This window comes from Carcharhinus amblyrhynchos, chromosome 22 (genome assembly GCF_965287045.1).
Source record: "Carcharhinus amblyrhynchos chromosome 22, sCarAmb.v2.hapA, whole genome shotgun sequence".
NCBI classification, from domain to species: domain Eukaryota; kingdom Metazoa; phylum Chordata; class Chondrichthyes; order Carcharhiniformes; family Carcharhinidae; genus Carcharhinus; species Carcharhinus amblyrhynchos.
Window position 1 is genome coordinate 10,273,340 of NC_137345.1, and position 25,892 is coordinate 10,299,231.

A 25,892-nucleotide genomic window follows, 5' to 3' on the forward strand; every position below is an offset into this window, starting at 1 on the left:
GAGCATTAATATAAACCAATTGTTTACTATAGAGGAACATTGCCTCTGACAGAATTTCATAAAATCATATCTCATCAACTGTACGTTAAACAACAGAAACAATTGCAAACGAGAGACATGTTCTGTTTGCAGGATTATTATCACTGCAGTTTTCAGTGTGTATTGCACACAGATAATCGGAATTTTACCACCCCGCCCGCCACGGGAATCGGAGCGGGAGACGGGCAGACAGCGAGAAGCTCCATTGACCTCGGGCGGGATTTTATAATTTCAGGACAAGTGAGAATGTAAAACCTCCCCCCACAATTTCAAACAATGACCAATTAAAGGCAGCTTCCATTTTAAAAATGTGGCTTGACTAGATTTTTAAAAACTAAATTATCCTTAATTTCCCATCCACAATTAATAATGCAGTTTACTTTATTTGGTGAATGTCTGCATGTTGTACCAATACATTCAAGAGAAGATACAATACATCATTAATATTATTCATTTACATTTGCTAAGTATTTTGTGCCATTAGACTTAGGAGACTTCCCAAATCTGGAGACACATGAGGCAGACAAAGCAAATGTGTGTGTGTCTGTTCCTAATAGCTTGTTCTTCCTGGACCTGGTCGCAAGCCTGAAGTCAGAGACTATAGCATGAGGGACAACACTCCACATCAAGACATGACTGACCGAGTATCTCTCCTTCTTACCACCCGCCTTCAGCATATTGTAACAGTTTTCAGGCTGTTTGGTCTTGTTAGAACCCACCTTCCATTCCCATCAATAGCAGAAGCAGGATTCGAACCTGGAGCTTCAGGCTCAGATACAGAGACTCTATCCACTGCAACACAACATCGTCTTTTGTGCCTTTACATGTCTCCAAATATTTAAATATCTCTGCCATATAAGCTGTAAACTAGAGTTAAGCTAACACTGATTATCTAACTGTCCAGTTCTGGCTTTTACTCACCAGGCAGAGAGCAAATGAGGAGAATCAAAATCCACATTGTTCTGTTGGAGATCAGATCAGTGCTTGTCACCATAAACCCAGCTCCTGTGTTTCACACTGAAATAAAACTTGAATATAAGTTGCAGAAGGAATTTAAAAGGGAAGAAGACAGCAGGAAGTTATTTCATGAAGGCTCAGCCATCCAGATGATGAAATCTGGTCCATAAGATCTAGAAATCTTGTTAGCCATATCTAATAAAAGAACTACCCCAGCTTGCATTGAGGAAGACAACTCTAGAGTCTAGGTTTGTTTACCTAGCTAAGACTCATAGAGGCAAATTTTCCCATTCCACCTGTCACAGGAATCGTAGCGAACAAGGGTCGGACCATGGAAAGGTCTGTTGAACTTGGGCGGAAGTTGCCAGTTTCAAGGTGAGCACAGTAAGAAAATCCCATGCATTGTCTGAGAGAATTCATTAAGTCAGACATCTGGACATGGGAGAAATAATTGATATCTACAAATATAGACATAAACTGAGTGTCAAGGACAATGTGCAAGGATATCCTAGCATATTCAAACTTTTACATTGATTGGATGTTATGATTAAGCAGGTGTGCAGAGGCTGTGACTAGTTTTTAACATTTGTATCTCATGCATGATGTAACCGAAGTCAATAATTGTGACTGGACAGAGATAATGCCTATAGAAATGCATACTTCTGATTGGCATGTATTAATTACTTGTAATCACACCTGGAAGTATATCTGTTCGTGCATTCTGGGCTCTGGCTTACCTCTAGCTGGCATGCTCGGGCTCTTACTATAGCTATGAATAAACAGCTGATTTAGAACCCCAAAACCTGGTCTGGCTACTTGAAGGAAACAAAATCTCCAGCAAGACAAAGGGTTGAGCAAAAACAGCACCACAACAGCTTTTATGAAAATAACTTAAAGGTAAAGTTTCATTGATAATTTGTTTTAATTTGCTTAATCTCAATCTTGTTGTTGGTGATGAACAACAATTCTGTCAGGGTGAAGAGACCTGATATTGAGTAGAACAGCCTTTGCTGCTCCATGTATCAGATCCACAAACAAATTGAGGCAGATTTCAGGCAGGAAAGGACCTCAATTCACAGAGAAAATTCTCTGGTCAAAAGTAAATTTTGATTGAGTAACTGGGAGGCAGACTCAATTGGAATGTGAGGATATCTCTGCTCAACTCCCTGACATGAGGCTGTGTATTTCCCTAGACGTGGTTGTTGGTGAGTGAAACTGGAGAATGAAACTTTCTTCAAACAATGAGTACATTAAGCTGGCTAACCCCCTCATCCTGAATGGTTTACCCTTTTTCCTTAGACTCTGACCCCTGGTTTTGGACACCCCCACCATTGGGAAATTCCTTCATGCATTTATCTTGTCTAGTCATGTTAGAATTTTACAGGTTTTTATGAGATTCCCTCCCTCATTCTTCTAAACTCCAGCTATTAAAATCCTAACCAATTTCGTCTTTCCTTAATTATCAGTCCCGCCACCCCAGCAATCAGTCTGGTTAACCTTCACTGCACTCCATCCATAACAAGAGCATCCTTCCTCAGATAAGGAGACTAAACCTGCACACAGTATTCCAGGCATGGTCTCATCAAGGCCCTGTATAACAGCAGCAAGACATTCCTTTTCACAGTAACTTCATTGCAGTGTTAAAGTAAGCCTGCTTGTGACACTAATAAATAAACTTTAAATTGCTGCTCCTGTACTCGAATCCTCTTGCTATAAAAACCAACATCCTATTTGCCATCTTTACCACTTGCTGCACCTGCTGGCTTACTTTCAGTGACTGGTGTACAAGGACACCCAGGCCTTGTTACACATTCCCCTTCCCCAATCTATAACCATTCAGAAAATAATCTGCCTTCCTGTTTTTGCTGCCAAAGTGGATAACTTCACGTTGATCCGCATTACACTGCATCAGCCATGCATTTGCTCACTCACCCAACTTGTCCAAATCACAATAATGCATCTCTGCATCGTCCCCACAGCTTACCCTCCCACCCAGCTTTGTGTCATCTGCAAAGCTTTCCCCTCTTTGTCTAACCTCTTTCTATTTCGAAACTGACACATATCATCTGACTGTCCAGCTCTGGCTGTTACTGACTGTAAGAAGTCTCACAACACCAGGTTAAAGTACAACAGGTTTATTTGGTAGCAAAAGCTTTCAGAACATTCCTCCTTCTTCAGGTGAGTGAAGTGTTGTTATTCATCATTATTCACAACGCTCCCTCCCCTGTCCCCCTGGACTTCCTTGTCAGCAGGGGGGACACTCTGCTCCTAATGGTCACCATTATCAAGTATGTCATCCTGCTGCTGTGCCAAGTTACATCAGAGCACAGCAGACCACCACCATGTGGGAGACCCTCTGGCGACTGTACAGCAGGGATCCCCTGGGGACTGTACAGCAGGGATCCGCTGGGGACTGTACCACAGGGACCGTCTGGGGAATGTACTGCAGGGACCCTGTGCGGATTGTACTGTAGGGATCCTCTGGGGAATGTACTGCAGGGACCCCGTGGGGATTGTACTGCAGGGACCCTATGCGGATTGTACTGTCGGGATCCTCTGGGGAATGTACTGCAGAGACTCATTGGACCTGTCAAAGCAGCAGAAAGGCATCTTAACAATCCAGATGCAGCGTCCGATCATAGCCCATAGGTACTGTGAGCCTTGCTGTTGTGGTCCTGGTTCATTCTTTTAAAAATTAGTAGCAATCTGTGCCTACGTGACATCACGCTGGTGGGTGGGAAGATTCAATGAGGTTTGAGATTCGACTTTAACCTCTCTAATGAAGTTATAATACATTCAAATTGATGCAAATTTGGCTCTCACCCTCCCTGAGCATGGACCTGATCGCGGCATCAGGGAGGGTTCAGGAAGATTCCAATCGGAAATTTAACAGGTGCAAATCCCATTTTTGTCCTTTCGTGTTATTTTGCGGACATGATGGGATTTGCGCCCAGGACTAACACAGTGGCTAAATTGTACCTGTTATGTTATTGGTAGGCTGGGAATGTGGGGGTGATGGATATTGAGTGGGATAGAAAGCTCCATATTGAGACCACTGCTATTTTTCATTTATATCAAAAACCGGAAGCTCATTGTTCACTGATTAAATACGACGATGATACCAATTAGGAAGCGGCAGTAAAACTGGAGGGAATAACTCAGAGTATTCAGATAAATTGACAAAATAAGTTTGTGGACAGTTCATTGCAGATGAAATTTAATTGCAAACTAAGAAGGAGTAATATTCATCACATGTTCTTCATGCATACTTTTCCTAATGAGTTATGTGAGTATATATTGCCATTTCAGAATCATCAAAGTTTGTGTGTCGTTCTTTGGGAGCTATCATTGAACTTTGACACATCCTCATTGTTAACCGAATGCCTCAACCTCTTAACTCTTCAGTCTCTTGAATCTGCAGTGCTGTATATGTGACTCCATCCTCATTGTTAGTGAAGCGGACAGTTTGCTTGCTGTGTGTTTCTGCTGAGTTCCCTTGATTGTGCTTTACAGTGGCAAACTCAATGCTCTCTTCTATAACTGCTAATTGCTGCAATATAGAAAATAAAGATCCAATTTATTTCCATTTAACATGAATGGTGATTTGTGGAGAAATCGATTTCTAGATTATTGCAAATCAGTTCACAAGTGATCGCGACATTTGATAATCTATCTCCAGCGGTGAAACACATTATTTGTCCCGACTCCACATAAACCTGTCCAGTTAATCTCATCAAAATAACATTCAAATCCTTCCCTTCCCATGTGCTTATCCAGCTTCTATTTGAATGTATTTTGGCTATTTGCCTCAACTGTAGGAAGGACTATTACTTACGTGGCGAAAAACTGCAGCAGGCGACGGTGCAGAGGGACCTCGGGGTCCTTGTGCATGAGTCGCAAAAACCCAGCTTGCAGGTGCAGCAGGTGGTCAGGAAGGCGAATGGGATGCTGGCCTTCATAGCGAGGGGGATTGAATATAAAAGTAGGGAGGTCTTGCTGCAGCTGTATAGGGCATTGGTGAGGCCGCAGCTGGAGTACTGTGTGCAGTTTTGGGCGCCGCACCTGCGCAAGGATATTTTGGCCCTGGAGGGAGTGCAGAGGAGGTTTACTAGGCTGATACCGGAGTTGAGGGGATTGAGCTATGAGGAGAGGCTGAATAAACTAGGCTTGTACTCGTCAGAGTTTAGAAGAATGAGGGGAGATCTCATTGAGACGTATAAGATGATGAATGGGATGGATAGGATAGAGGTGGAAAGACTCTTCCCGCTCAAAAAAGACAGTAGGACTAGGGGGCACAGCCTCAAGATAAAGGGGAGGCGGTTTAGAACGGAGTTGAGGAGGAACTTCTTCACTCAAAGGGTGGTGAATCTCTGGAATTCTCTGCCCGTTGAAGTGGTGGAGGCTGCCTCGCTAAATATTTTTAAGAAGCGGGTTGATGGGTTCTTGATAAGAGAGGGGATTAAGGGTTATGGGGAGAGGGCGGGAAAGTGGAACTGAGCCACAACAGATCAGCCATGATCTTATTGAATGGCGGGGCAGGCTCGAAGGGCTAGATGGCCTACTCCTGCTCCTATTTCTTATGTTCTTATGTTCTTATGTGTTGGAAAATTCCACATTCTGAACATTCTGGGTAAAGATGTTTCTCTTGAATTCACTATTGGATGAACCTTTTTTATTCACACATTGAATGTGGTCATCGCTGGCTGGGTCAACATTTGTTGCCATCCATAATTGAGCTGAGAGACTTGCTTGGCCATTTCAGGGGAAATTTATGAGCAGGTGTAGGCCTGACCAAATATGGGCAGCAGATTTCCAAAGGGAAATGTCCCTAAAGGAATTAGTGGATGGGTTTTTACAGCAATCGACAATAATTTTGTGGTCCTCATGTGACTTTTAAGTCCAGATTTTTATTGAGTTCTGCTGTGGTGGGATTTGAACTGAGGTCGCCAGAGAGATGATCCTGGATCTCTGGATTCCTAGTCCAATGACAATACCATTACCACTGCTTCCATGTTATTAATGACTATCCACGATTTCTGGTCACTGCTTGCAAGTGGAAACATCTTTGTTATCTCTACCTGAATCTCAATCAGATCATTAATCAGAGAAGAGGCCCAGCTTGCTGAATCTAGCTTTAAATTTTAAATTTTCCAAGGAAGAATGTGATATGGAATTTTGCTGTCATTCAGTGAAATTGTACCTCGCATTCTTGACAGACCAGATGAAACTTTTGGGGTTTTAAATCAGCCTTCATTCATCCTTTAGCGAGGAGGTCTGCCTCCCACAAGATGGCGTATTGGTACATGGCACGCACCATTCTATCTTACATATAATTCTCATACACCAGTCACACGGACACATTTGTTCAGAACTCATTGAAATTCAATTACAGCAAATAATTCTGATAACTTCATTTATGTCAGGTGAATGTAGTTAACCAGTTATAGCCTCTATATGCTTGTCTAATTATAATGATTAATGAATAACGAGGTGTGCCTACATGGTTACACCATCCAAACATCCAGGCCTGCTGTTATGGCTTGTGATTATCAGCGTTCTTTTTTATGTCTTTTGATCAGCTTGTGTGTGCTGCCCATCTGTAATTGTGGGAACTGCACTGAAACATCTTCACAGCAGCTTCCCAGTGAACTGTGCTGTAATTAATTCACAGGGAAACAGGACTGCATTCAATGATGCAAACCCCTTCAGAATGACAGCATCTTTCATGTTACTGTCTCACAGTAGAACCAGCATAGAACGTCCATATTTAATAGAAAGAAGAACATTTATTTGGAGCCTTTAACACAGTAAAATAACACAGACCCATGGCAGCAGAATCAGGTGCAAACTGAACATAAACCAAGGAAGAAGATATGAGTGAAGGTGACCAAAATCTTCCAAAGGTTTAAGGCAAAGATATTTTACAGAACACCTTAAAGAAATAATGAAGGGATGAATTAGTCAGAGAGAATTCCAGAGCTTTGGAATTAGATTGGTGAAGTTACAGCAAGGCCAATCTCTCATCACAGAACAGGTGGACTCATTGGCTTTTGTTAGTATTTTCTGAAGTTTTGTTCTGTTTTGGCAGTAATACTTGAGACTTTACAGGAATATACAAGAGCGTAAACTGATAAATGTCATCAAATTGAAAGTTGGGATGAAATAATTAACGAGGTCTCATTTCTGACGGTAAAGCCAAGGTCTGTCTCCCTTTGTGTCCATCCAATGAGATTAAAGATTGGAGCCAATCCAAGCTGTAGTTCAGTCAAACAGCATCAATACATTTAAGGCAAATCGACAGAAGCAAATGTGAGTGAAAGGAACAGAAGATTATGCTGTTGGGGTTGGATAAAGAGGGATGGGAGGAGGCTTGTGTTGAGCATCAAATCCAGCATGGACCAGTTGGCCTGAATGGCCTGTTTCAGTACTGTAAATTCTATATCATCCAGGTTTGAAAATTTCCAGACATTAATCAGAAAATTCATACTTAATCTCCTTACCTGATTCTCATTAAGATTATCATTGTTTCTTCCATGGCTTATGTCATTTGTATCTGAAAAATGAAAATGTTAACATTGAAAATGCTTTAATTGGAATGGTTGATAATGCTTAGAATGCCTCAGGGTACATGAGCCCACATTGATTAGCATTTAAAGAAAGCCAAATGGGTTGTTATGTTTTGTTACAGATGGGTTTGTGAATAAAATGTGGAATTGGTGAGGCCACCCCTGAAGTGCAGTTTGTAGGTTTTACCTTCAGGTAGGACATACCCGCTCTCTATTCACTGCACTAATTCCCAAGAAGGAAATTGCGTTTTGAGGAAAGATTGAACAGACCAGGTGTAATAACTCGAGGCAACTCAATGTGGTAAGTCACAAACTAAAGGATTTATTATCGAGAAGAACTCTATATAATGAAGTGTTTAACATCACGACAATACAGGTCTACTCCTAACAATGCCTGGGCTTCAACAATAGCCTCCAGCCCCTGGGGCTGCATGTCCTCACTCCCGATAGGCTCCCGATAGGCTTGTGCACTTGCATTCTATTGGTTACGGCCCAATCACATGACCCCGGAAGGATTGTGCAATAAAGGGGCAATGGGACAACACCAAGCCGATATTCTCTGCTGTTCAGCTGGACGTGAGATGATCTCATCGAAAAAAAAGTCTTAATTGACTTCATATGGCAGATACAGAGGAAATGCTTCCTTTCACTGGGGAATCTAGAACATAGATTCTATAAGACCGTAACTGCATTAAATATAGGAGCAGAATTAGTGCATTCAGCCTATCGAGTCTGCTCCACCTTTCAATCATGTCTGTTTAGTTTCTCAACCCCATTTTCTTGCCTTTTCCCCAAAACCTATGATCCCTTCACCACTCATGAATCTATCCATCTCTGCCTTAAACCTGTCACAGTCCCAGGGCACAGTGTGGGCCCATTTACTGAGATTGGATGAGGTTACAGAAGGTTCTGTATCTTTGGAATTCTCTACCTCAGAGAGCTGTGAATGCTCCACCATTGAGTACATTCAAGTCAGACATCAATAGATTTTTGGGAGTTGGGGAACTAGGCTGTCATACTGAAAGATCACTGCAAGATTTCCCTCACACAGCTCAGCAAAGAAATGACTTGGGGTGAAATTTTCCCGTCCTGTCCACATTGTGAATCGTAGCAGGCGGGATAGAGAATTTGGTGGACCATTTAAAAGGTCCATTGACCTGGGATGGGTATTTCCAATCTTGGGACATACACGGCCAAAATAATTCCGCCCTCGGTCATAAACAAATCTACATGATCCTATTGAATGGCGGAACAGATGGGCTGAATGGCCTACTCCTGTTCCTATTTCTGATGGTCTTATGATCTCTATCACTCTAAACCCATGTTGAGTTTCACTTGCTCCAGAGTTCGCAGGATTATTTGTTGTTTCTGAACGACAGTAACAACTTCAATATTCTTCCATGTTTAACACATCTATATTAGAATGTGCAGGATACCAGAATCAGAGATGTTTGTTGATTGCAGCAAATTAAGTTCTCTTTATATTCTCCAGAAAATTATTGAAATCTAACAAAATGATTCTGGAGAAACAGAAACTCACCCTTGTCAATTTGCCTCCGGTACAAAAGTAGAGAAACAGCAAACACCACAAGAATGGCCCCCAGCACTCCGAGCACAATGTAAATCAGGCTGTGACACAGAGAATAGGAAATGAGCAGTGTTGGATTTACAATCATAGAAAGTTTACAGCACAGAAAGTGACCACTGGGTCCATCATATCTGTTGTGTCTAAAAACCAGCCCCCCCAGTGTAGTCCCACTCTCCAGCATTTTGTCCATTGCTCTGCAGATTATCCAGACATCTTTGAAATGAGTTGAGTGTTTCTGCCTCTCCCACCCTGTTAGAAAACTGCAGGCCTCTGGGTGAAAACACTTTTCCTCATCTCTCCTCAAATCTTTCTACCAATTTCTTTAAATTTATGCTCCCTAGTCACTGACCTCTCTGCTAAAATAAACTGGTCCTTCCTGTTCATTCAATCTGGGACCCTTACAATGCTGTACATCTCAATCAATTCTCCCCTAAACCAAGCTGAACAACCCCAGCCGACCAAATTTTCTTCTTAGCTGCAATTTTCCAGTCCTGGCAATATCCCTGTAAGTCTCCTCTCTGATAAATCCTTTTTCTCATGAGGTGACCAGAACTGCACACAATACTCAAGTTGTGACCTAACTAATATCTTATATAAGAACATAAGAACATAAGAAATAGGAGCAGGAGTAGGCCATCTGGCCCTTCGAGCCTGCCCCGCCATTCAATAAGATCATGGCTGATCTGTCGTGGCTCAGTTCCACTTTCCCGCCCTCTCCCCATAACCCTTAATCCCCTCTCTTATCAAAAACCCATCAACCCGCGTCTTAAAAATATTTAGCGAGGCAGCCTCCACCACTTCAATGGGCAGAGAATTCCAGATATTCACCACCCTTTGAGTGAAGAAGTTCCTCCTCAACTCCGTTCTAAACCGCCCCCCCTTTATCTTGAGGCTGTGCCCCCTAGTCCTACTGTCTTTTTTGAGCGGGAAGAGTCTCTCCACCTCTATCCTATCCATCCCATTCATCATCTTATACGTCTCAATGAGATCTCCCCTCATTCTTCTAAACTCTAACGAGTACAAGCCTAGTTTATTCAGCCTCTCCTCATAGCTCAACCCCCTCAACTCCGGTATCAGCCTAGTAAACCTCCTCTGCACTCCCTCCAAGGCCAAAATATCCTTGCGCAGGTGCGGCACCCAAAACTGCACACAGTACTCCAGCTGCGGCCTCACCAATGCCCTATACAGCTGCAGCAAGACCTCCCTACTTTTATATTCAATCCCCCTCGCTATGAAGGCCAGCATCCCATTCGCCTTCCTGACCACCTGCTGCACCTGCAGGCTGGGTTTTTGCGACTCATGCACAAGGACCCCGAGGTCCCTCTGCACCGTCGCCTGCTGCAGTTTTTCGCCACGTAAGTAATAGTCCTTCCTACCATTCTTCCTACCAAAGTGGACCACCTCACAATTGCCAACATTAAATTCTATTTGCCATTTCCTGGCCCATATAGTTCCAGCATTATCTTTTTGACCTTATATTCCATACCTTGGCTAATAAATGAAAGGATTCCATGTGCCTTCTTAACCGCCTTATCGACCTGTCCTGCTACCTTCAAGGACTTGTGGACATTCACTCCAAGGATTTTCACTTCCTCTACATCCCCCAGTATCCTCCCATTTATTGTCTAACCATTTGCTTTGTTTGGCCTGTTCAAATGCATCACCTCATACTTTTCTAGGTGGAATTCTATTTGCCACTTTTTTACCCACCTGAACAATCCATTGATATCTACCTGCAGTCAACAGCAATCTTCCTCGCTATCTACAGCATTGGTAAATTTCATTACATATAAATCATTACTATGTGCCAGAGAAAGCAGGGGACCTAGCACTGAGGATTGGAACCAGCCTTCCAGTCACAGAAACAGCCATCAACAATCATCCTTTGTTTCCTGCCATAATTGATTGTTGGCCATTTATTTACAGAAGTGGGTTTTCAAATTATATCACACTTTTCATGTCCTTTGGGTGGTCTAAAGGGCTTTACAAGCTAGGAAATACTTCTAAACAACCACCACTGTTGTTATATGGGAAATGTGGCAACCAATTTGCACACAGCAAAATCTCAGAAACAGCAGTGAACTTTGACCAGATCAATATTAACCATTTCTTCAGGGTTCTCCTTGTCTGCTTTCTCTGTAGATAAGAAGTGACCTGCTGCGTGTTCCCAGCAGCATTTTCATCATGTTGATGTTTAGTTGGTATTTTCTCCTCATCATCATTGTAACCTCCGTGTTTACATTGGACACTAATATTTGTTCTTTCTGTATGTCCCAACTACGTTAGGGGTTTTGGGTTTTAACAGGAAAATTAAAGACTTGGTTTGCACACGTAGATTTAAGCAAACACAAAACAGGTTTTAATGAAGAGCTGCTCTTTGCACTGCATCAAGTTGAAAACTGACAGTAACACAGCAGCCTAAGCCCACACCCTAATGGCGTCACAACAGATCAATCCTTTTTAAAACTCGCACCTTCATTATGAAGCAAATACAACAACATCTCGCCAACTTTCCTGATCTGAGAGCAATTGAGAAATGATGCCCAGTCTCATGGATCATCAGAGACTGGACATATGACCCAAGATGTGTGTCACAACCCTGAAGATGACCCAACATGATGACCTCCATGGGCATTGCTTGGGACATTGGAATTTCCAACAGACAATTCTGCTGTTCCCTGGATCCCTCTGTGAAAATTTTTAGCTCTGGGTGAGAGTTTAGGCTTGTACTCGTTAGAGTTTAGAAGAATGAGGGGAGATCTCATTGAGACGTATAAGATGATGAATGGGATGGATAGGATAGAGGTGGAGAGACTCTTCCTGCTCAGAAAGGACAGTAGGACTAGGGGGCACAGCCTCAAGATAAAGGGGGGGCGGTTGAAAACGGCATTGAGGAGGAACTTCTTCACTCAAAGGGTGGTGAATCTCTGGAATTCTCTGCCCGTTGAAGTGGTGGAAGCTGCCTCGCTAAATATTTTTAAGACGCGGGTTGATGGGTTTTTGATAAGCGAGGGGATTAAGGGTTATGGGGAGAGGGCGGGAATGTAGAACTGAGCCACGACAGATCAGCCATGATCTTATTGAATGGCAGGGCAGGCTCGAAGGGCTGGATGGCCTACTCCTGCTCCTATTTCTTATGTTCTTATGTTCTTATGAGTCAGACACTTCAAAGAATTCCATGGGACTTAACTGGATAGTTACCCAGGAAATGTTAGACTGAAAGAATCAAATTTAATTCCTGGGCAACCACAGAACTGACCCCCGAATAATCACACTGACCCTCTGAATTCCTCCCAGTCCTCTGATGAACCCCCTGACACACCAACTATCACCCCACACCCAGAGCTATCCCATCTGACCTTGTGACTATGCCACAACCTAAGCCAACCCAATTATTCTCTCTGACTAACCTTTGCACCCATCACTTGATTACCCAATGTCCGAATCTGATTAGCTCTCAAACCAGGCTGCCCCTGCCAACCTGACCCAATTACCACACTATTCATCTACCACCTCATCAACCATGAGGTGGTATTCATTCACTATTCATCTACCACCTCATCAACTACCTCACCCAACTGCTACCCTACCCTCCTGTCACCTCATCAACCTACTATCTCACTCAACTGCTACCCTCCCCATCTATCACCTCACCTTTCTGCAATCCCACCCATCTCACACACCTATGACCTCACTCATCTGTATCCTCACCCACCTACTACCCTTGACTCCAACTACCAACACATCGAGACACCTGCCTCTCTATCCGTCTCTCACCTTACCCGCCTGTTGTCCTGCAGAGTTGCAATGGAGTTCTCCGAGGGACGCAGCACTCCACAGTTCTGGAGAATTTGGACTCGGAAGATCAGACAAGAAATGTGGAGCTGAGTCGAGGATGGAAAGCATTGAGTGGAATGGCAATCCAACAATGATTGCTGCTCTGTGACTGACCCAGGACAATAAATGATATCCATCCTTGTGCCTAAGTTGTTCAAGAGGATTTAATCACTCACACAGAAGCCATGAAATTTAAACACTAACAATAAAAACAACGTACCTTTTAGCAAGTTTGGGTTCTGGAATTGAGGAATGTGTTGGTGATACTGTTAAAGCTTCACAAGAATTTTCAGGTCCGACTGAAACAAGAAAACAACATTCAGATCAGTCTCATTTTCATTGTTGTTAAACAAGAGAGTCACATTGTCAAGAGGCACCACAACCTGAGGGGGAACCTTGTTGAGGGAGCATCTCATCTTGGGATGTGGGTGTCACTGTTTAGGCCAGCAATTATTGCCCATCCCTAATTGCCTTTGAGACGATGGTCATGAGATGCCTCTTGAACCGCTGCAGTCCTTGTGGTGTAGGTACATCCACAGTGCTGTGAGGGAGGGAGCACCCATCGCGTCTATGCCACTCAAAGCCAAACCACCTGACTATTCTAATCTGATTTTCCAACACGTGGCCCATAGCTTTGATGCCTTGGCATCACGAGTGCACATCTAAATAATTCTTAAATGTTATGAGGGTCTGTAAGGCACCAGGGAAATTTACATATTCCGCCTGGAAGAGGACTGTGCAATCATTTACATTTAGCTCAAAGGATGTAGGGGTCAGCAGTTCAACTAGACAATAGCACCGTCAACAGCAGAGCACAATCTCCGTGCTGTACAGTGATATCAACACCTTTCTCGGACGGAGAATTTGAACTCACAATCCATTGGTTTCAGAAATCAGGCTGCTCCCAAATGAGCCCCTTCTGACACTGATATATTTGAATATTAAACATTCAAACAGGTTAAAGTCCTCATTAATTCCAAACTATAGTTAGTGTTTATGTTAACACTGAGTAATTCAGTGTTTAGAACATGGAATTCTGAGATTTTGAGCAGCATTTTGTGATGATAGAATTTTACGGCAAAGAAGGAAATTTGGTCCATTGGCCTCCATCGCTATGAAAGAATTTTCCATTCAGAATCATAGAATCTATGCAGTGCATAAGGAGGCCCTTTGGCCTATCGAGTCTACAGTGACACTCCCATTGTCGTGTCTTTTCCCCAAATCGTCCTAAATGTCTGCTCCTTTTTTTGCTTCCCTTGTAAAAGCTACTGTTGATCCTGGTTCTAATCCAATCCATACCTTTATAATCATTTGCATCTAGAAATTTCTCCTAACTTCTCCTGTTGTCCTTGTTATGATGATCTTAATTGTATTCTCTGTGTTATTCACTCACTTACTAGTGGAAATAATTGGTCTCAATTTATTTTATCAAAGCGTCAAATAATTTTGAATCGATCGAGCAGATCATTTCCTTCTGTTCTAATGAGTCTCTGCTGGTGTTAGCTGTTGGTAGCACTCTTGTGTCTGCAGCCAGAAGGTTCTGTGTTCAAGCCCTGCTCTAGGACTCAAAAATCAAAGCTGACCCTCCTGTGCAGTACTGAGGAAGTGCTGCACAGTTGGAGGCGCTGCCTTTCGGATGGGATGTTGAACTGAGTCCCCAATCTGCTTGCTCTATGGATAGCACAGTGGTTAGCACTGCTGCCCTACAGCGCCAGAGTCCCGGGTTCAATTCTGGCCTCGGGTGATTGTCTGTGTAGAGTTTGCACATTCTCCCCGTGTCTGCGTGGATTTCCCCTGGGCTTTCTGGTTATCTCCGACAGGCCAAAGGTGTGCAGGTTAGGTGGATTGGCCAAGCTAAATTGCCTCTTAGTGTCAGGGGGAACTAGCTCAGGTAAATGCATGGGGTTATGGTGATAAGGCTTGGGTGGGATTGTTGTTGGCAGAGACTCGATGGGCCAAATGGCTCTTTCTGCACTGAAGGATTTTATGGATTCTATGAATCTATGGATGTATAAGATCTGTGGCACAGATCTCCTGAAGAAAAACGGAAGTGTTACTCCAAATCACCCAGCGATATTTATCCCTCAATTGAAAACAGCTTCTCAGTTCATTATTTTGAGTTTGCTGTGTGCAAATTGGCTGCTGTGTTTCCTGCCTCACAACAGTGACAGTGTTTCAAAAAGCATTACATTTGTTGTAAAGTGCTTTGAGAAGTCAGGTGACTGTGAAAATAAATGTGAGACATTCTTTCATTTTGTAAGTGAGACCTTTTAAGATGTGATCATTTCACATCAAATCTTTAACTTTCTATCCTTACCATTCATCCTAAAGCAAGAGACATCAGCTAAAGATTGTTTTTCACAATTTGATCTCCAAGAAATGGGAACAGGAATGGTTAATGGAGATTTTATCAATCAAGTTCTATTTAATTTTCTTGGGTTTACTGCAACGTTTACATATGTTTGGGCAATATTTTATGATCCTGATATTTTCAATTACTATTTTAATCGGTAACTTTGTTCCGAGTGGCTGAGGGACAAAGCAGAGTGAATCTTGCCATTGCAGTCATTCTGAGAGACATTAGGAAGCTAACCAGCAATCAGAATAAAAACATAAGAACATAAGAAATCAGAACAGGAGTAGGCCATCTAGCCCTTCGAGCTTGCCCTGCCATTCAATAAGATCATGGCTGATCTGAAGTGGATCAGTTCCACTTATCTGCTTTCTCCCCATAACCCTTAATTCCCCTGTCTATCAAAAACCTTTCTACCCATGACTTAAATATATTTAGCGAGGTAGCCTCCACCACTTCAACAGGCAGAGCATTCCAGAGATTCACCACCCTTTGAGTGAAGAAGTTCCCCCTCAACCCTAATCTAGACTGCCCCCCCCTTATCTTGAGGCTGTGCCATCTAGTCCTGCTATCCTTTCTAAGCGGGAAGAATCTCTCTACCTCTACCCTATCCATCCCCTTTGTTATCTTATACATCTCTATAAGATCCCCTCTCATCCTTCTAAACTCCAACGAGTACAGATCCAGTCTATTTTGTCTCTCTTCATAGGCCAACCCCCTCATCTCTGGCATCAGCCTGGTGAACCTCCTCTGCACTCCCTCCAAGGCCAAGGAGGGAGTGCAGAAGAGACAAACACCAATAAATATTTCACTGACCACATTGTATGTTTACACTATCACTTACCAACACTGTTGATCTGTGCCACATAACTGCAATTCTCCCCTAAGCCGTTGGTCAGTGAAATGTTAAACATCTCACTGGATTTGTCTCCCTGGTTATTTGAGGCTGTGCAGTAATATTGATGATGTTGCTGTGTGAAAGATTGACAATGTAGATCCAGTTTATTGGTGTCAGAGATCTTTGAATCTTCAGACGGGGTTTTTTCATACCATGCGTACTGAGTGGGAAGTGATCCCTGGACAGACTCACAGGAGACAGACACTGAGCCCCCAGAACATGAGGCATTTGGTGGTGATAGAAATTTCAGTTCAGGAACGGACACGGGTTCTGTGGAAATAAAAATGATTAACGGATTTTCACAGCAACTTCATTACAGTGTTAATGTAAGCCTACTTGTGACACTAATTTTAAAAAGCTTTAACATTAAACTTTAATCTTTAGATTGACCAAAAAATTAAATAGTTTCATATTACCAATGTTTCTAGACCTCACCCAGGCTGTGAGGGGGAAGGGAAAGTGTTAGAGAGAGAGAGATGGCAGTGGGAGCTTGGCCGAATGCAGGTAGTATCTATTGATTGTTCTCATGGACAGCAGATATTCATGGTAGCAAATTAGTTAGTGACAAGCATAGGAGTGTGATCTGAGATAGACTGTGGATGCTTGTTGAGATAACGGAGGCTTAAAAATCTATTCTTGACCTGAATTCTCCGATATCAGGTGATCAGACCCCACTGCCAGTTGGAATAGGGAATTTGGTGCTCAGGACAGCAGCAGGACTGGAGAATCTCAGCCGCGGATGAGTTTGTTGAATTCTGGCCATTGTTTGCATTTATATTAAACATTTAACATTTAAGTACCATTTAACATTTAAATGTCAGTACTGTTTAAAGTCTAGGGTGGGGTCTTTTGGTCTCAAATGAGCGAGACTGAAAAATCCCGCCCAAGGTCAACAGACATTTCCGTTGTCTGCCCCACACTCGCTCCAATACCACAGCGGACACTCAGTAAAATTCCAATGTAAGTATCATCCAAACGACATGAGTTGGGAGATAGAAGCTTTCCGCTGGCAGCAACTGAAATAATGAATTAGGAGGCTGGCTTGAACTGCTCTTATTGCACTGAGTCCCTTTGTTTTTGAACTCAGTGCTGGAGTCTGACTTCAACCGAGTGTGGAGGTTTAATGAACTGAAGGAATTTACTACAGGAGAAGAACTGAGCTGTTGGTGAGTATCTGGTGAGTATTTGGGAAGTGGGAAGGTCTATTGTCCAGGCATCGCGAGCACAGGGGTGTTCTTGCCAACACGTTAACAAGGAGAGTGTGGTGTAAGGTGCGGTAAATCTGACCCCATCTCTCTGGATCATTAGTCTAAGCCTCTGAATTACAATTCCTCCAACATAATCATTGTTCTAACTGCCCTCTAGCTGCCAGACTCTGCACTGCCACAGAGCCTCCAGACATCGGAGTTGTCAATGTCTCCTCTCAGATAAAGCACCGATCAGATATTCCAGTCAAGAGTAATAAAGATAATCACTAAGAACAATTTACCGTCAGATATTTGAAGCTTTATAGGAAATATTGAAAGGAGGCTGGGCTTATCAATACCACAGCTGTACCATCCTGCATCTCCTGAGTGAAGATCCTCCATAGTAACAACAAATAATCCTTGTGTCTTGTTATCTGTGATCGACATTCTCCCTCGCCGTCCATCTGGATCGTCTGATTTTACCAAAACAGAGCACTGACGACTCCAATATTTCACATGTGACTGGGACAATTTGTCATAGTGACAACCGATAGTGATCGCTCTTCCTAAAACTCCTGTTACCTTATTTTTTGCCCACAATGCACTCGGAGCTGAAAAGACAGAGGTCAGAAACAGAACTAAAATAATTGTTTAATTCAAAACAGATATGTTTCAGTAGGATTTATCACTGTGTTCTTAGAAATCTCTCCAATGCATCTTGCAATGCAATTAACAACTTCCCTGTTTGATATCATTGGGCTCATTGAATATGTGCTCCCTGAGGATTGATAATTAGACAACTATAATGAGATTGTATGATAAGCCCTTTACACAGCAAGACCTTGAGAGGTTCCATTAATCTTTTAGTCCTGGTTGGGATTTGTTGTGTTCACCACAGGCATGTTGTTACTGCTTATTTTCATTTTGCGCAATAAAAGCACAGCTCTTTCAGGTCCACCTCCTGGAGTTATTGCAATCTCAAACAGCAATCCTCAGACAGCAAATTGTCTGCTCATGATCACATTGCTCTTTGAGGGAGCTCATTGTTCATAAACTAGTACTGAGCTTCCTACGTCACAACAATGGCTCTGAATCAGTTTCAGCATTGATCAGAGCGGAATGTAAAACTGTCGTGAAGCTGTGAAAAGTGATAAATAAGTGCAATTCTATTTTTATTAAAATTGCTTGGAACTACCAATATAACCAAACCAGTGAGTAATTCAGACAGACATTAATTTGAAACATGAGTTGATTTTTTTGAAACTTAAAGCGATATTTACCAATGTTGCTGATTTGTGTTAAATAACTGCAGTCATTCTCTGAAATGTGGATCACGGACACTGTAACCATTTCACTGGAATTTTGTCCCTGGTTATTTGAGGCTGTGCAGTAATATTGATGATGTTGCTGTGTGAAGGATTGACAATGTAGATCCAGTTGATTGGTGTCAGAGATCTTTGAATCTTCAGACGGGGTCTTTTCATACCATGTGTACTGAATGGGAAGTGATCCCTGGACAGACTCACAGGAGACGGACACTGAGCCCCCAGAACATGAGGCATTTGGTGGTGATAGAAATTTAAGTTCAGGAACAGACACGGGTTCTGTGGGGAAAAAAAACTGGCATTAACGGATTTTCACAGTAACTTCATTGCAGTTTTAATGTAAGCCTACTTGTGACACTAAGTAAAAAAAGCTTTAACTTTAAACTTAAAAACTTTAATCATTAGAATGGCCAAAATGTTAAATAGTTTCATATTATCAATATTTCTCAACCTCACCCAGGGTATGAGGAGGAAGGGAAAGTGTTAGAGAGAGAGAGTTGGCAGTGGAAACTTGGCCGAATGCAGGTAGTATCTATTCATTGTTCTCATGGACAGCAGATATTCATGATAGCAGATTAGTTAGAGACAAGCATTGGATGTTACCTGAAATAGATTGTGGATGTTTGCTGAGATAACGGAGATTTAAATACCTTTCCTAAAATCTAACCTTGACCTGAATTCTCCGATATCGGGTGATCAGCCCCCACTGCCAGTTGGAATAGGGAATTTGGCGCTCAGGCAAATCTCCATTCACAGCAGGATTGGATAATTCCAGCTCTGGACAAGTTTGGTGAATTCCGGCCATTGTTTGTATTTGTTTTAACATTTAACATTAAGTACCACTTAACATTTAAGTGTCAGTACTGTTTAAAGTCTAGGGTGAGGTTTTATGGTCTCAAATGAACGAGGCTGGAAGATCCTGCCCAAGGTCAACAGACATTTCCGTTGTCTGCCCCACACCCACTCCAATACCACGGCGGGCAAGGCAGTAAAATTCCAACGTAAATATCATCCAAAGGACGTGAGATGGAAGATAGAAACTATCAGCTGGCAGCAACTGAAATAGTTAATTGGGGAAACTGGCTTGAACTGCCCTTTTTGCACCGAGTCCCTTTGTTTTCGAACTCAGCGCTGGAGTCTGACTTCAACTGAGTGTGGAGGTTTAATGAGCTGAAGGAATTTATTACAGAAGAAGTGAGCTGTTGGTGAGTATCTGGTGAATATCTGGGAAGTGGTCAAGATCTATTTTCCAGCCAACAGGAGCATGGGTGGGTTTTCTGACAACTTGTTCACCAGGGGAGTGTGGTCCCAAGTGCAATAAATCTGACCCCATCTCTCTGGATCATTTCACTGAGGCACTGAGTTACAATTCCTCCAACATAATCATTGTTCTAACTGCCCTCTAGCTGCCAGACTCTGCACTGCCGCGGAGCATCCAGACATCGGAGCTGTCAATGTCTCTTCCCAGAGAAAGCACCAATCAGGCATTTCAGTCGAGATTAATAAAGATAATCACTGAGAACAATTTACCATCAGATATTTGTAGCTTTACAGGAAATATTGAAAGGAGGCCGGGCTTATCAATACCACAGCTGTACCATCCTGCATCTCCTGAGCGAAGATCCTCCATCGTAACAACAAAAAATCCTTGTGTCTTGTTATCTGCGATCGACATTCTCCCTCTCCGTCCATCTGGATCGTCTGATTTTACCAAAACAGAGCACTGACGACTCCAATATTTCACATGTGACTGAGACAATTTGTCATAGTGACAATCGATAGTGATCGCTCTTCCCAAAACTCCTGTTACATTATTTTTTGCCCGCAATGCACTCGGAGCTGAAAAGACAACAGGTCAAAAATTGAACTGGAAATAATTGTTTAATTCAAACAGATATATTTCAATGGGATTCACCATTATGTTCAGAGAAATCTGTCCAACACATCTTCTAATGCAATTGAATACCTCCTTGTTTGAGGTGTTGGGAACATTCATTTAATGAGTGGAATTTTCCAGAAAAAAATTAAATAGTCAGGTTGAGACTGAAAACCGGTGAGTTTCAGTCCGGAAAGACAGACAGCTTTTCTCACCAGATCTCCTGACATTGTCAAAAACAAGGGGGTGTGGTTTGTGTTGTCACTCTAGTTGGGGCGGGGCCTGATTGAGCTGGCAAGGCTGTCTCCGTAGAGATTGGGCACCAGTTTTAAAGTTGAAGTTAAAGTTCAGTTAAAGAATCCCCCTGTTGCCCACAGATATCAGTCACTACCTCATGGACATTGGGACCTCCAGTGGACAAGGGGAATACCCCTCACATAAAGGGTCAACCTCCCCTCAACATCCTGCCACTCAAAGAACAGGGCACTCCACCCAACATCAGCCCTTCTCTGTCAGCATCCCCACTCCCACTCCCCACAGCCTCGATGCCAAACCTGCCATTCAAATTCTCCACTACAATGCATGCACAATCCTGCCCCCCCCACCCCGCGTTGCCCAAAGATATCAGGCCCCACCTCATGGACATCAGGACCCCCCAGTGGACAAGCAGAAGAGTATTCCAAAGAAGGACTGAGGAAAGTTTATTTCTCTGTGATAACCCCCATGCTCTGAAAGGGGAATCATTAATTGACCTCCCCATTGTGCTTATTGAATATGAGCTTCCTGGGAATTATAAATAGCTAACCATGTGGAGCTCATACACCAAGCTTTGCATGAAGCAAGACGTTGAGAGGATCCATTAACATTTCGGTCCTGATTTCAAGGTCTTGAGACTTTAAGTCTGTTTCTAATCACAGGATTTGCCTAACCAGCCAGGTATTGCGAGCATTTTCTGTCTTTGTTACAGATTCTATCATCAGCAGCATTTTGCTTTTGCAATCTCTTCAATTCTTTTTATTTTCAAAAGGATTATGACACACCGTGGAACATATATGATGCCTTGAGAGCTAAAAGGTACATCTATTTCTTACTATTACTTAGAACTGTCCTCAATGATGCTACCTGTATCTCAAGGGTATCACTCGCATATCTGAGTCAGGTGATTGTGGGTTCAAGTAATGTTCTAGTGAACACCTAGGCTGGAACTCCAGTACAGTACTATTAGAGATGTCAATTCTCAGAGAGACATTACACTGAAGTTCTCTTGTCTTCTCAAGTGGGCATGAAAGTTTGCATGGTATTACCTTGAACAAGATCAAGGAGGTTGTTTCAGAGAAGGGAGGTTGTTTCACTTCTCTGACCCTTACTTATCACTAAAACAGATGGCCTAATTAGTGTTTCTGGACTTTGCTGTTGATAACTTGGGCACTTTCTGCAGCTTGTGGAGTTTGTAGAACGCACATATGTTGAATGCATTTGCTGAAGCTCCCCTTCCAATTTCCATAAAAAACCGTTATTAGATTTTGACTGCATTTCTGCCCTATGCTGTTGATCTTTGGGCACCCAGAGGGGTAGCAAGAAAGAAGACCTAGTTAACCTGTTCCTGGGCCAGCTAAACTTAACCTTAATAGTCCAGTGGGCAATCTGGTTTGGGGGGGAGGGGGTGGGGGGTGTATTCTGATTTGGCGATCTCCCCCTCTTCCTCTGCTATATCCGCAGGTGATTGTCCTTGGCAAGGGAACATACAGCTACTGCCAAAGCGATCGTGGTCTTCTGTGCCCACCAGGATTAAAATGTTAATCGATCCTCTCAAGGTCTTGCTTCATACAACGGAGCTGTTCTAGAAACAGCCCCATTTCGCCATGAACTTTGTGTTCACCACAGGCATGTGGTTATTGTTTATTTTCATTTTGTGCATCAAAAGCACGCTTCATTCCCATCCAGCTCCTGGAGTTATTATATTCTCAAACAGCAATTGTCAGACAGCAGATTGTCAGCTCATGATCACATTGCTCTTTGAGGGGGCTCATTGCTCACAAATTGGTGCTGAGCTTCCTACCTCACAACAATGGCTCTTAATCAGTTCCAGCATTGACCAGAATGGACTTTAAAACTGTCCTGAAGATGTGAAAAGTGCCAAATAAATGCAATTATATTTCAATTCCAATTGCTTTGAAAAAATTAAAAATTAGTTGCAGTTTATGAAGCTTAAAGTGATATTTACCAACGCTGCTGATTTGTGTTAAATAACTGCAGTCATTCTCTGAAATGTGGATCACTGACACTGTAAGCATTTCACTGGATTTTTCTCCCTGGTTATTTGAGGCTGTGCAGTAATATTGATGATGTTGCTGTGTGAAGGATTGACAATGTAGATCCAGTTTATTGGTGTCAGAGATCTTTGAATCTTCAGACGGGGCATTTTCATACCATGTGTACTGAATGGGAAGTGATCCCCGGACAGACTCACAGGAGATGGACACTGAGCCCCCAGAACATGAAGCATTTGGTGGTGATAGAAATTTCAGTTCAGGAACAGAGACGGGTTCTGTGGAAATAAAAATCATTACTGGATTTTCACAGTAACTTCATTGCAGTGTTAATGTAAGCCGACTTGTGACACTAATTTAAAAAAGCTTTAACATTAAACTTTAAAACTTTAATCTTCAGATTGACCAAAAAATTTAATAGTGTCATATTACCAATATTTCTAGACCTCACCCAGGCTGTGAGGGGAAAGGGAAAGCGATAGAGAGAGAGAGATGGCAGTAGGAATTTGGCCGAATGCAGGTAGTATCTATTGGTTGCTCTCATGGACAGCAGATATTCATGAAAGCAAATTAGTTAGTGACAAGCATAGGAGTGTGGCCTGAGATAGACTGTGGATGTTTGTTGAGATAACGGAGGCTTAAAAATCTATTCTTGACCTGAATTCTCCGATATCAGGTGATCAGACCCCACTGCCAGTTGGAATAGGGAATTTGGTGCTCAGGACAGCAGCAGGACTGGAGAATCCCAGCCGCGGATGAGTTTGTTCAATTCTGGCCATTGTTTGCATTTATATTAAACATTTAACATTTAAGTACCATTTAACATTTAAATGTCAGTACTGTTTAAAGTCAAGGGTGGGGTCTTTTGGTCTCAAATGAGCGAGACTGAAAAATCCCGCCCAAGGTCAACAGACATTTCCATTGTCTGCCCCACACTCGCTCCAATACCACAGCGGACACTCAGTAAAATTCCAATGTAAGTTTCACCCAAAGGACATGAGCTGGGAGATAGAAGCTGTCCGCTGGCAGCAGCTGAAATAGTTAATTCAAGAAACTGGCTTGAACTGGTCGTTTTGTACTGAGGCCCTTCGTTTTTCAACTCAGCGCTGGACTCTGACTTCAACCGAGTGTGGAGGTTTAATGAGCTGAAGGAATTTACAACAGGAGATGAAATGAGCTGTTGGTGAGTATCTGGTGGGTATTTGGGAAGAGGGAAGGTCTATTGTCCAGGCATCGGGAGCATGACGGTGTCCTTGCCAACATGTTAACCAGGAGAGTGTGATCCAAGATGCAATAAATCTGACCCCATCTCTCTGGATCATTACTCTGAGCCTCTGAATTACAACTCCTCCAACATAATCATTGTTCTAACTGCCCTCTAGCTGCCAGACTCTGCACTGCCGCAGAGCCTCCAGACATCAGAGCTGTCAATGTCTCCTCCCAGATAAAGCACCGATCAGTCATTTCAGTTGAGAGTAATAAAGATAATCACCGAGAACCATTTACCGTCAGATATTTGTAGCTTGACAGGAAATATTGAAAGTAGCCCGGACTTATCAATACCACAGCTGTACCATCCTGCATCTCCTGGGCTAAGATCCTCCATCGTAACAACAAATAATCCTCGCGTCTTGTTATCTGTGATCAACATTCTCCCTCGCCGTCCATCTGGATCACCTGATTTTACCAAAACAGAGCACTGACGACTCCAATATTTCACGTGTGACTGGGACAATTTGTCATAGTGACAATCGATAGTGATCGCTCTTCCCAAAACTCCTGTTACATTATTTTTTGCCCACAATGCACTCGGAGCTGAAAAGACAGCAGGTCAAAAATTGAACTAAAACTGTTGTTTAATTCAAAACAGATATGTTTCAGTAGGATTTACCACTGTGTTCTTAGAAATCTCTCCAATGCATCTTGCAATGCAATGAAATACTTCCCTGTTTGATATCATTCAGCTCATTGAATATGTGCTCCCTGAGGATTGATAATTAGACAACCATAATGAGATTGTATAATAAGCCCTTGATAAAGCAAGACCTTGAGAGGTTCCATTAATCTTTTAGTCCTGGTTGGGATTTGTTATGTTCAGCACAGGCATGTTGTTATTGCTTATTTTCATTTTGCGCAATAAAAGCACAGCTCTTTCAGATCCACCTCTTGGAGTTATTGCAATCTCAAACAGCAATCCTCAAACAGCAGACAGCAGATTGTCTGCTCATGATCACATTGCTCTTTCTGGGAGCTCATTGCTCATAAATTGGTGCTGAGCTTCCTACGTCACAACAATGGCTCTGAATCAGTTTCAGCATCGTTCAGAACAGAATTTAAAACTGTCCTGAAGCTGTGAAAATTGATAAATAAATGCAATTCTATTTTTATTAAAATTGCTTGGAACTACCAATATAACTAAACCAGTGAGTAATTCAGACAGACATTAATTTGAAACATGAGTTGAATTTTTTGAAGCTTGAAGTGATATTTACCAATGTTGCTGATTTGTGTTAAATAACTGCAGTCATTCTCGGAAATGTGGATCACTGACACTGTAACCATTTCACTGGATTTGTCTCCCTGGTTATTTGAGGCTGTGCAGTAATATTGATGATGTTGCTGTGTGAAGGATTGACAATGTAGGTCCAGTTTATTGGTGTCAGAGATCTTTGAATCTTCAGACGGGGTCTTTTCATACCATGTGTACTGAATGGGAAGTGATCCCTGGACAGACTCACAGGAGACGGACACTGAGCCCCCAGAACATGAGACATTTGGTGGTGATAGAAATCTAAGTTCAGGAACAGACACGGGCTCTGTGGGAAAACAAAAAAAATTAACGGATTTTCACAGTAACTTCATTGCAGTGTTAATGTAAGTCTACTTGTGACACTAAGAAAAAAAGCTTTAACTTTATACTTCTAAACTTTAATCATTAGAATGACCAAAATGTTAAATAGTTTCATATTATCAATATTTCTCTACCTCATCCAGGG

The 25,892-nt window shown here is 42.5% G+C and overlaps 1 protein-coding gene across 1 annotated transcript in view; it reads right to left on the minus strand.

Moving 5' to 3' along the window:
* Nucleotides 1–25,892, minus strand: part of LOC145357147 (uncharacterized) — a 147,622-nt gene that overhangs the window by 106,694 nt on the left and 15,036 nt on the right. Inside the window, exons 11-17 of the mRNA XM_080210304.1 lie at nucleotides 25,389–25,712; nucleotides 24,403–24,711; nucleotides 22,851–23,174; nucleotides 20,281–20,589; nucleotides 18,706–19,029; nucleotides 17,728–18,036; nucleotides 16,185–16,508 (exon numbers count right to left, since the gene is read on the minus strand). Coding sequence (XP_080066430.1) covers nucleotides 16,185–16,508; nucleotides 17,728–18,036; nucleotides 18,706–19,029; nucleotides 20,281–20,589; nucleotides 22,851–23,174; nucleotides 24,403–24,711; nucleotides 25,389–25,712 — 2,223 coding nt within the window. The remainder of the gene's footprint in view (nucleotides 1–16,184; nucleotides 16,509–17,727; nucleotides 18,037–18,705; nucleotides 19,030–20,280; nucleotides 20,590–22,850; nucleotides 23,175–24,402; nucleotides 24,712–25,388; nucleotides 25,713–25,892) is intronic.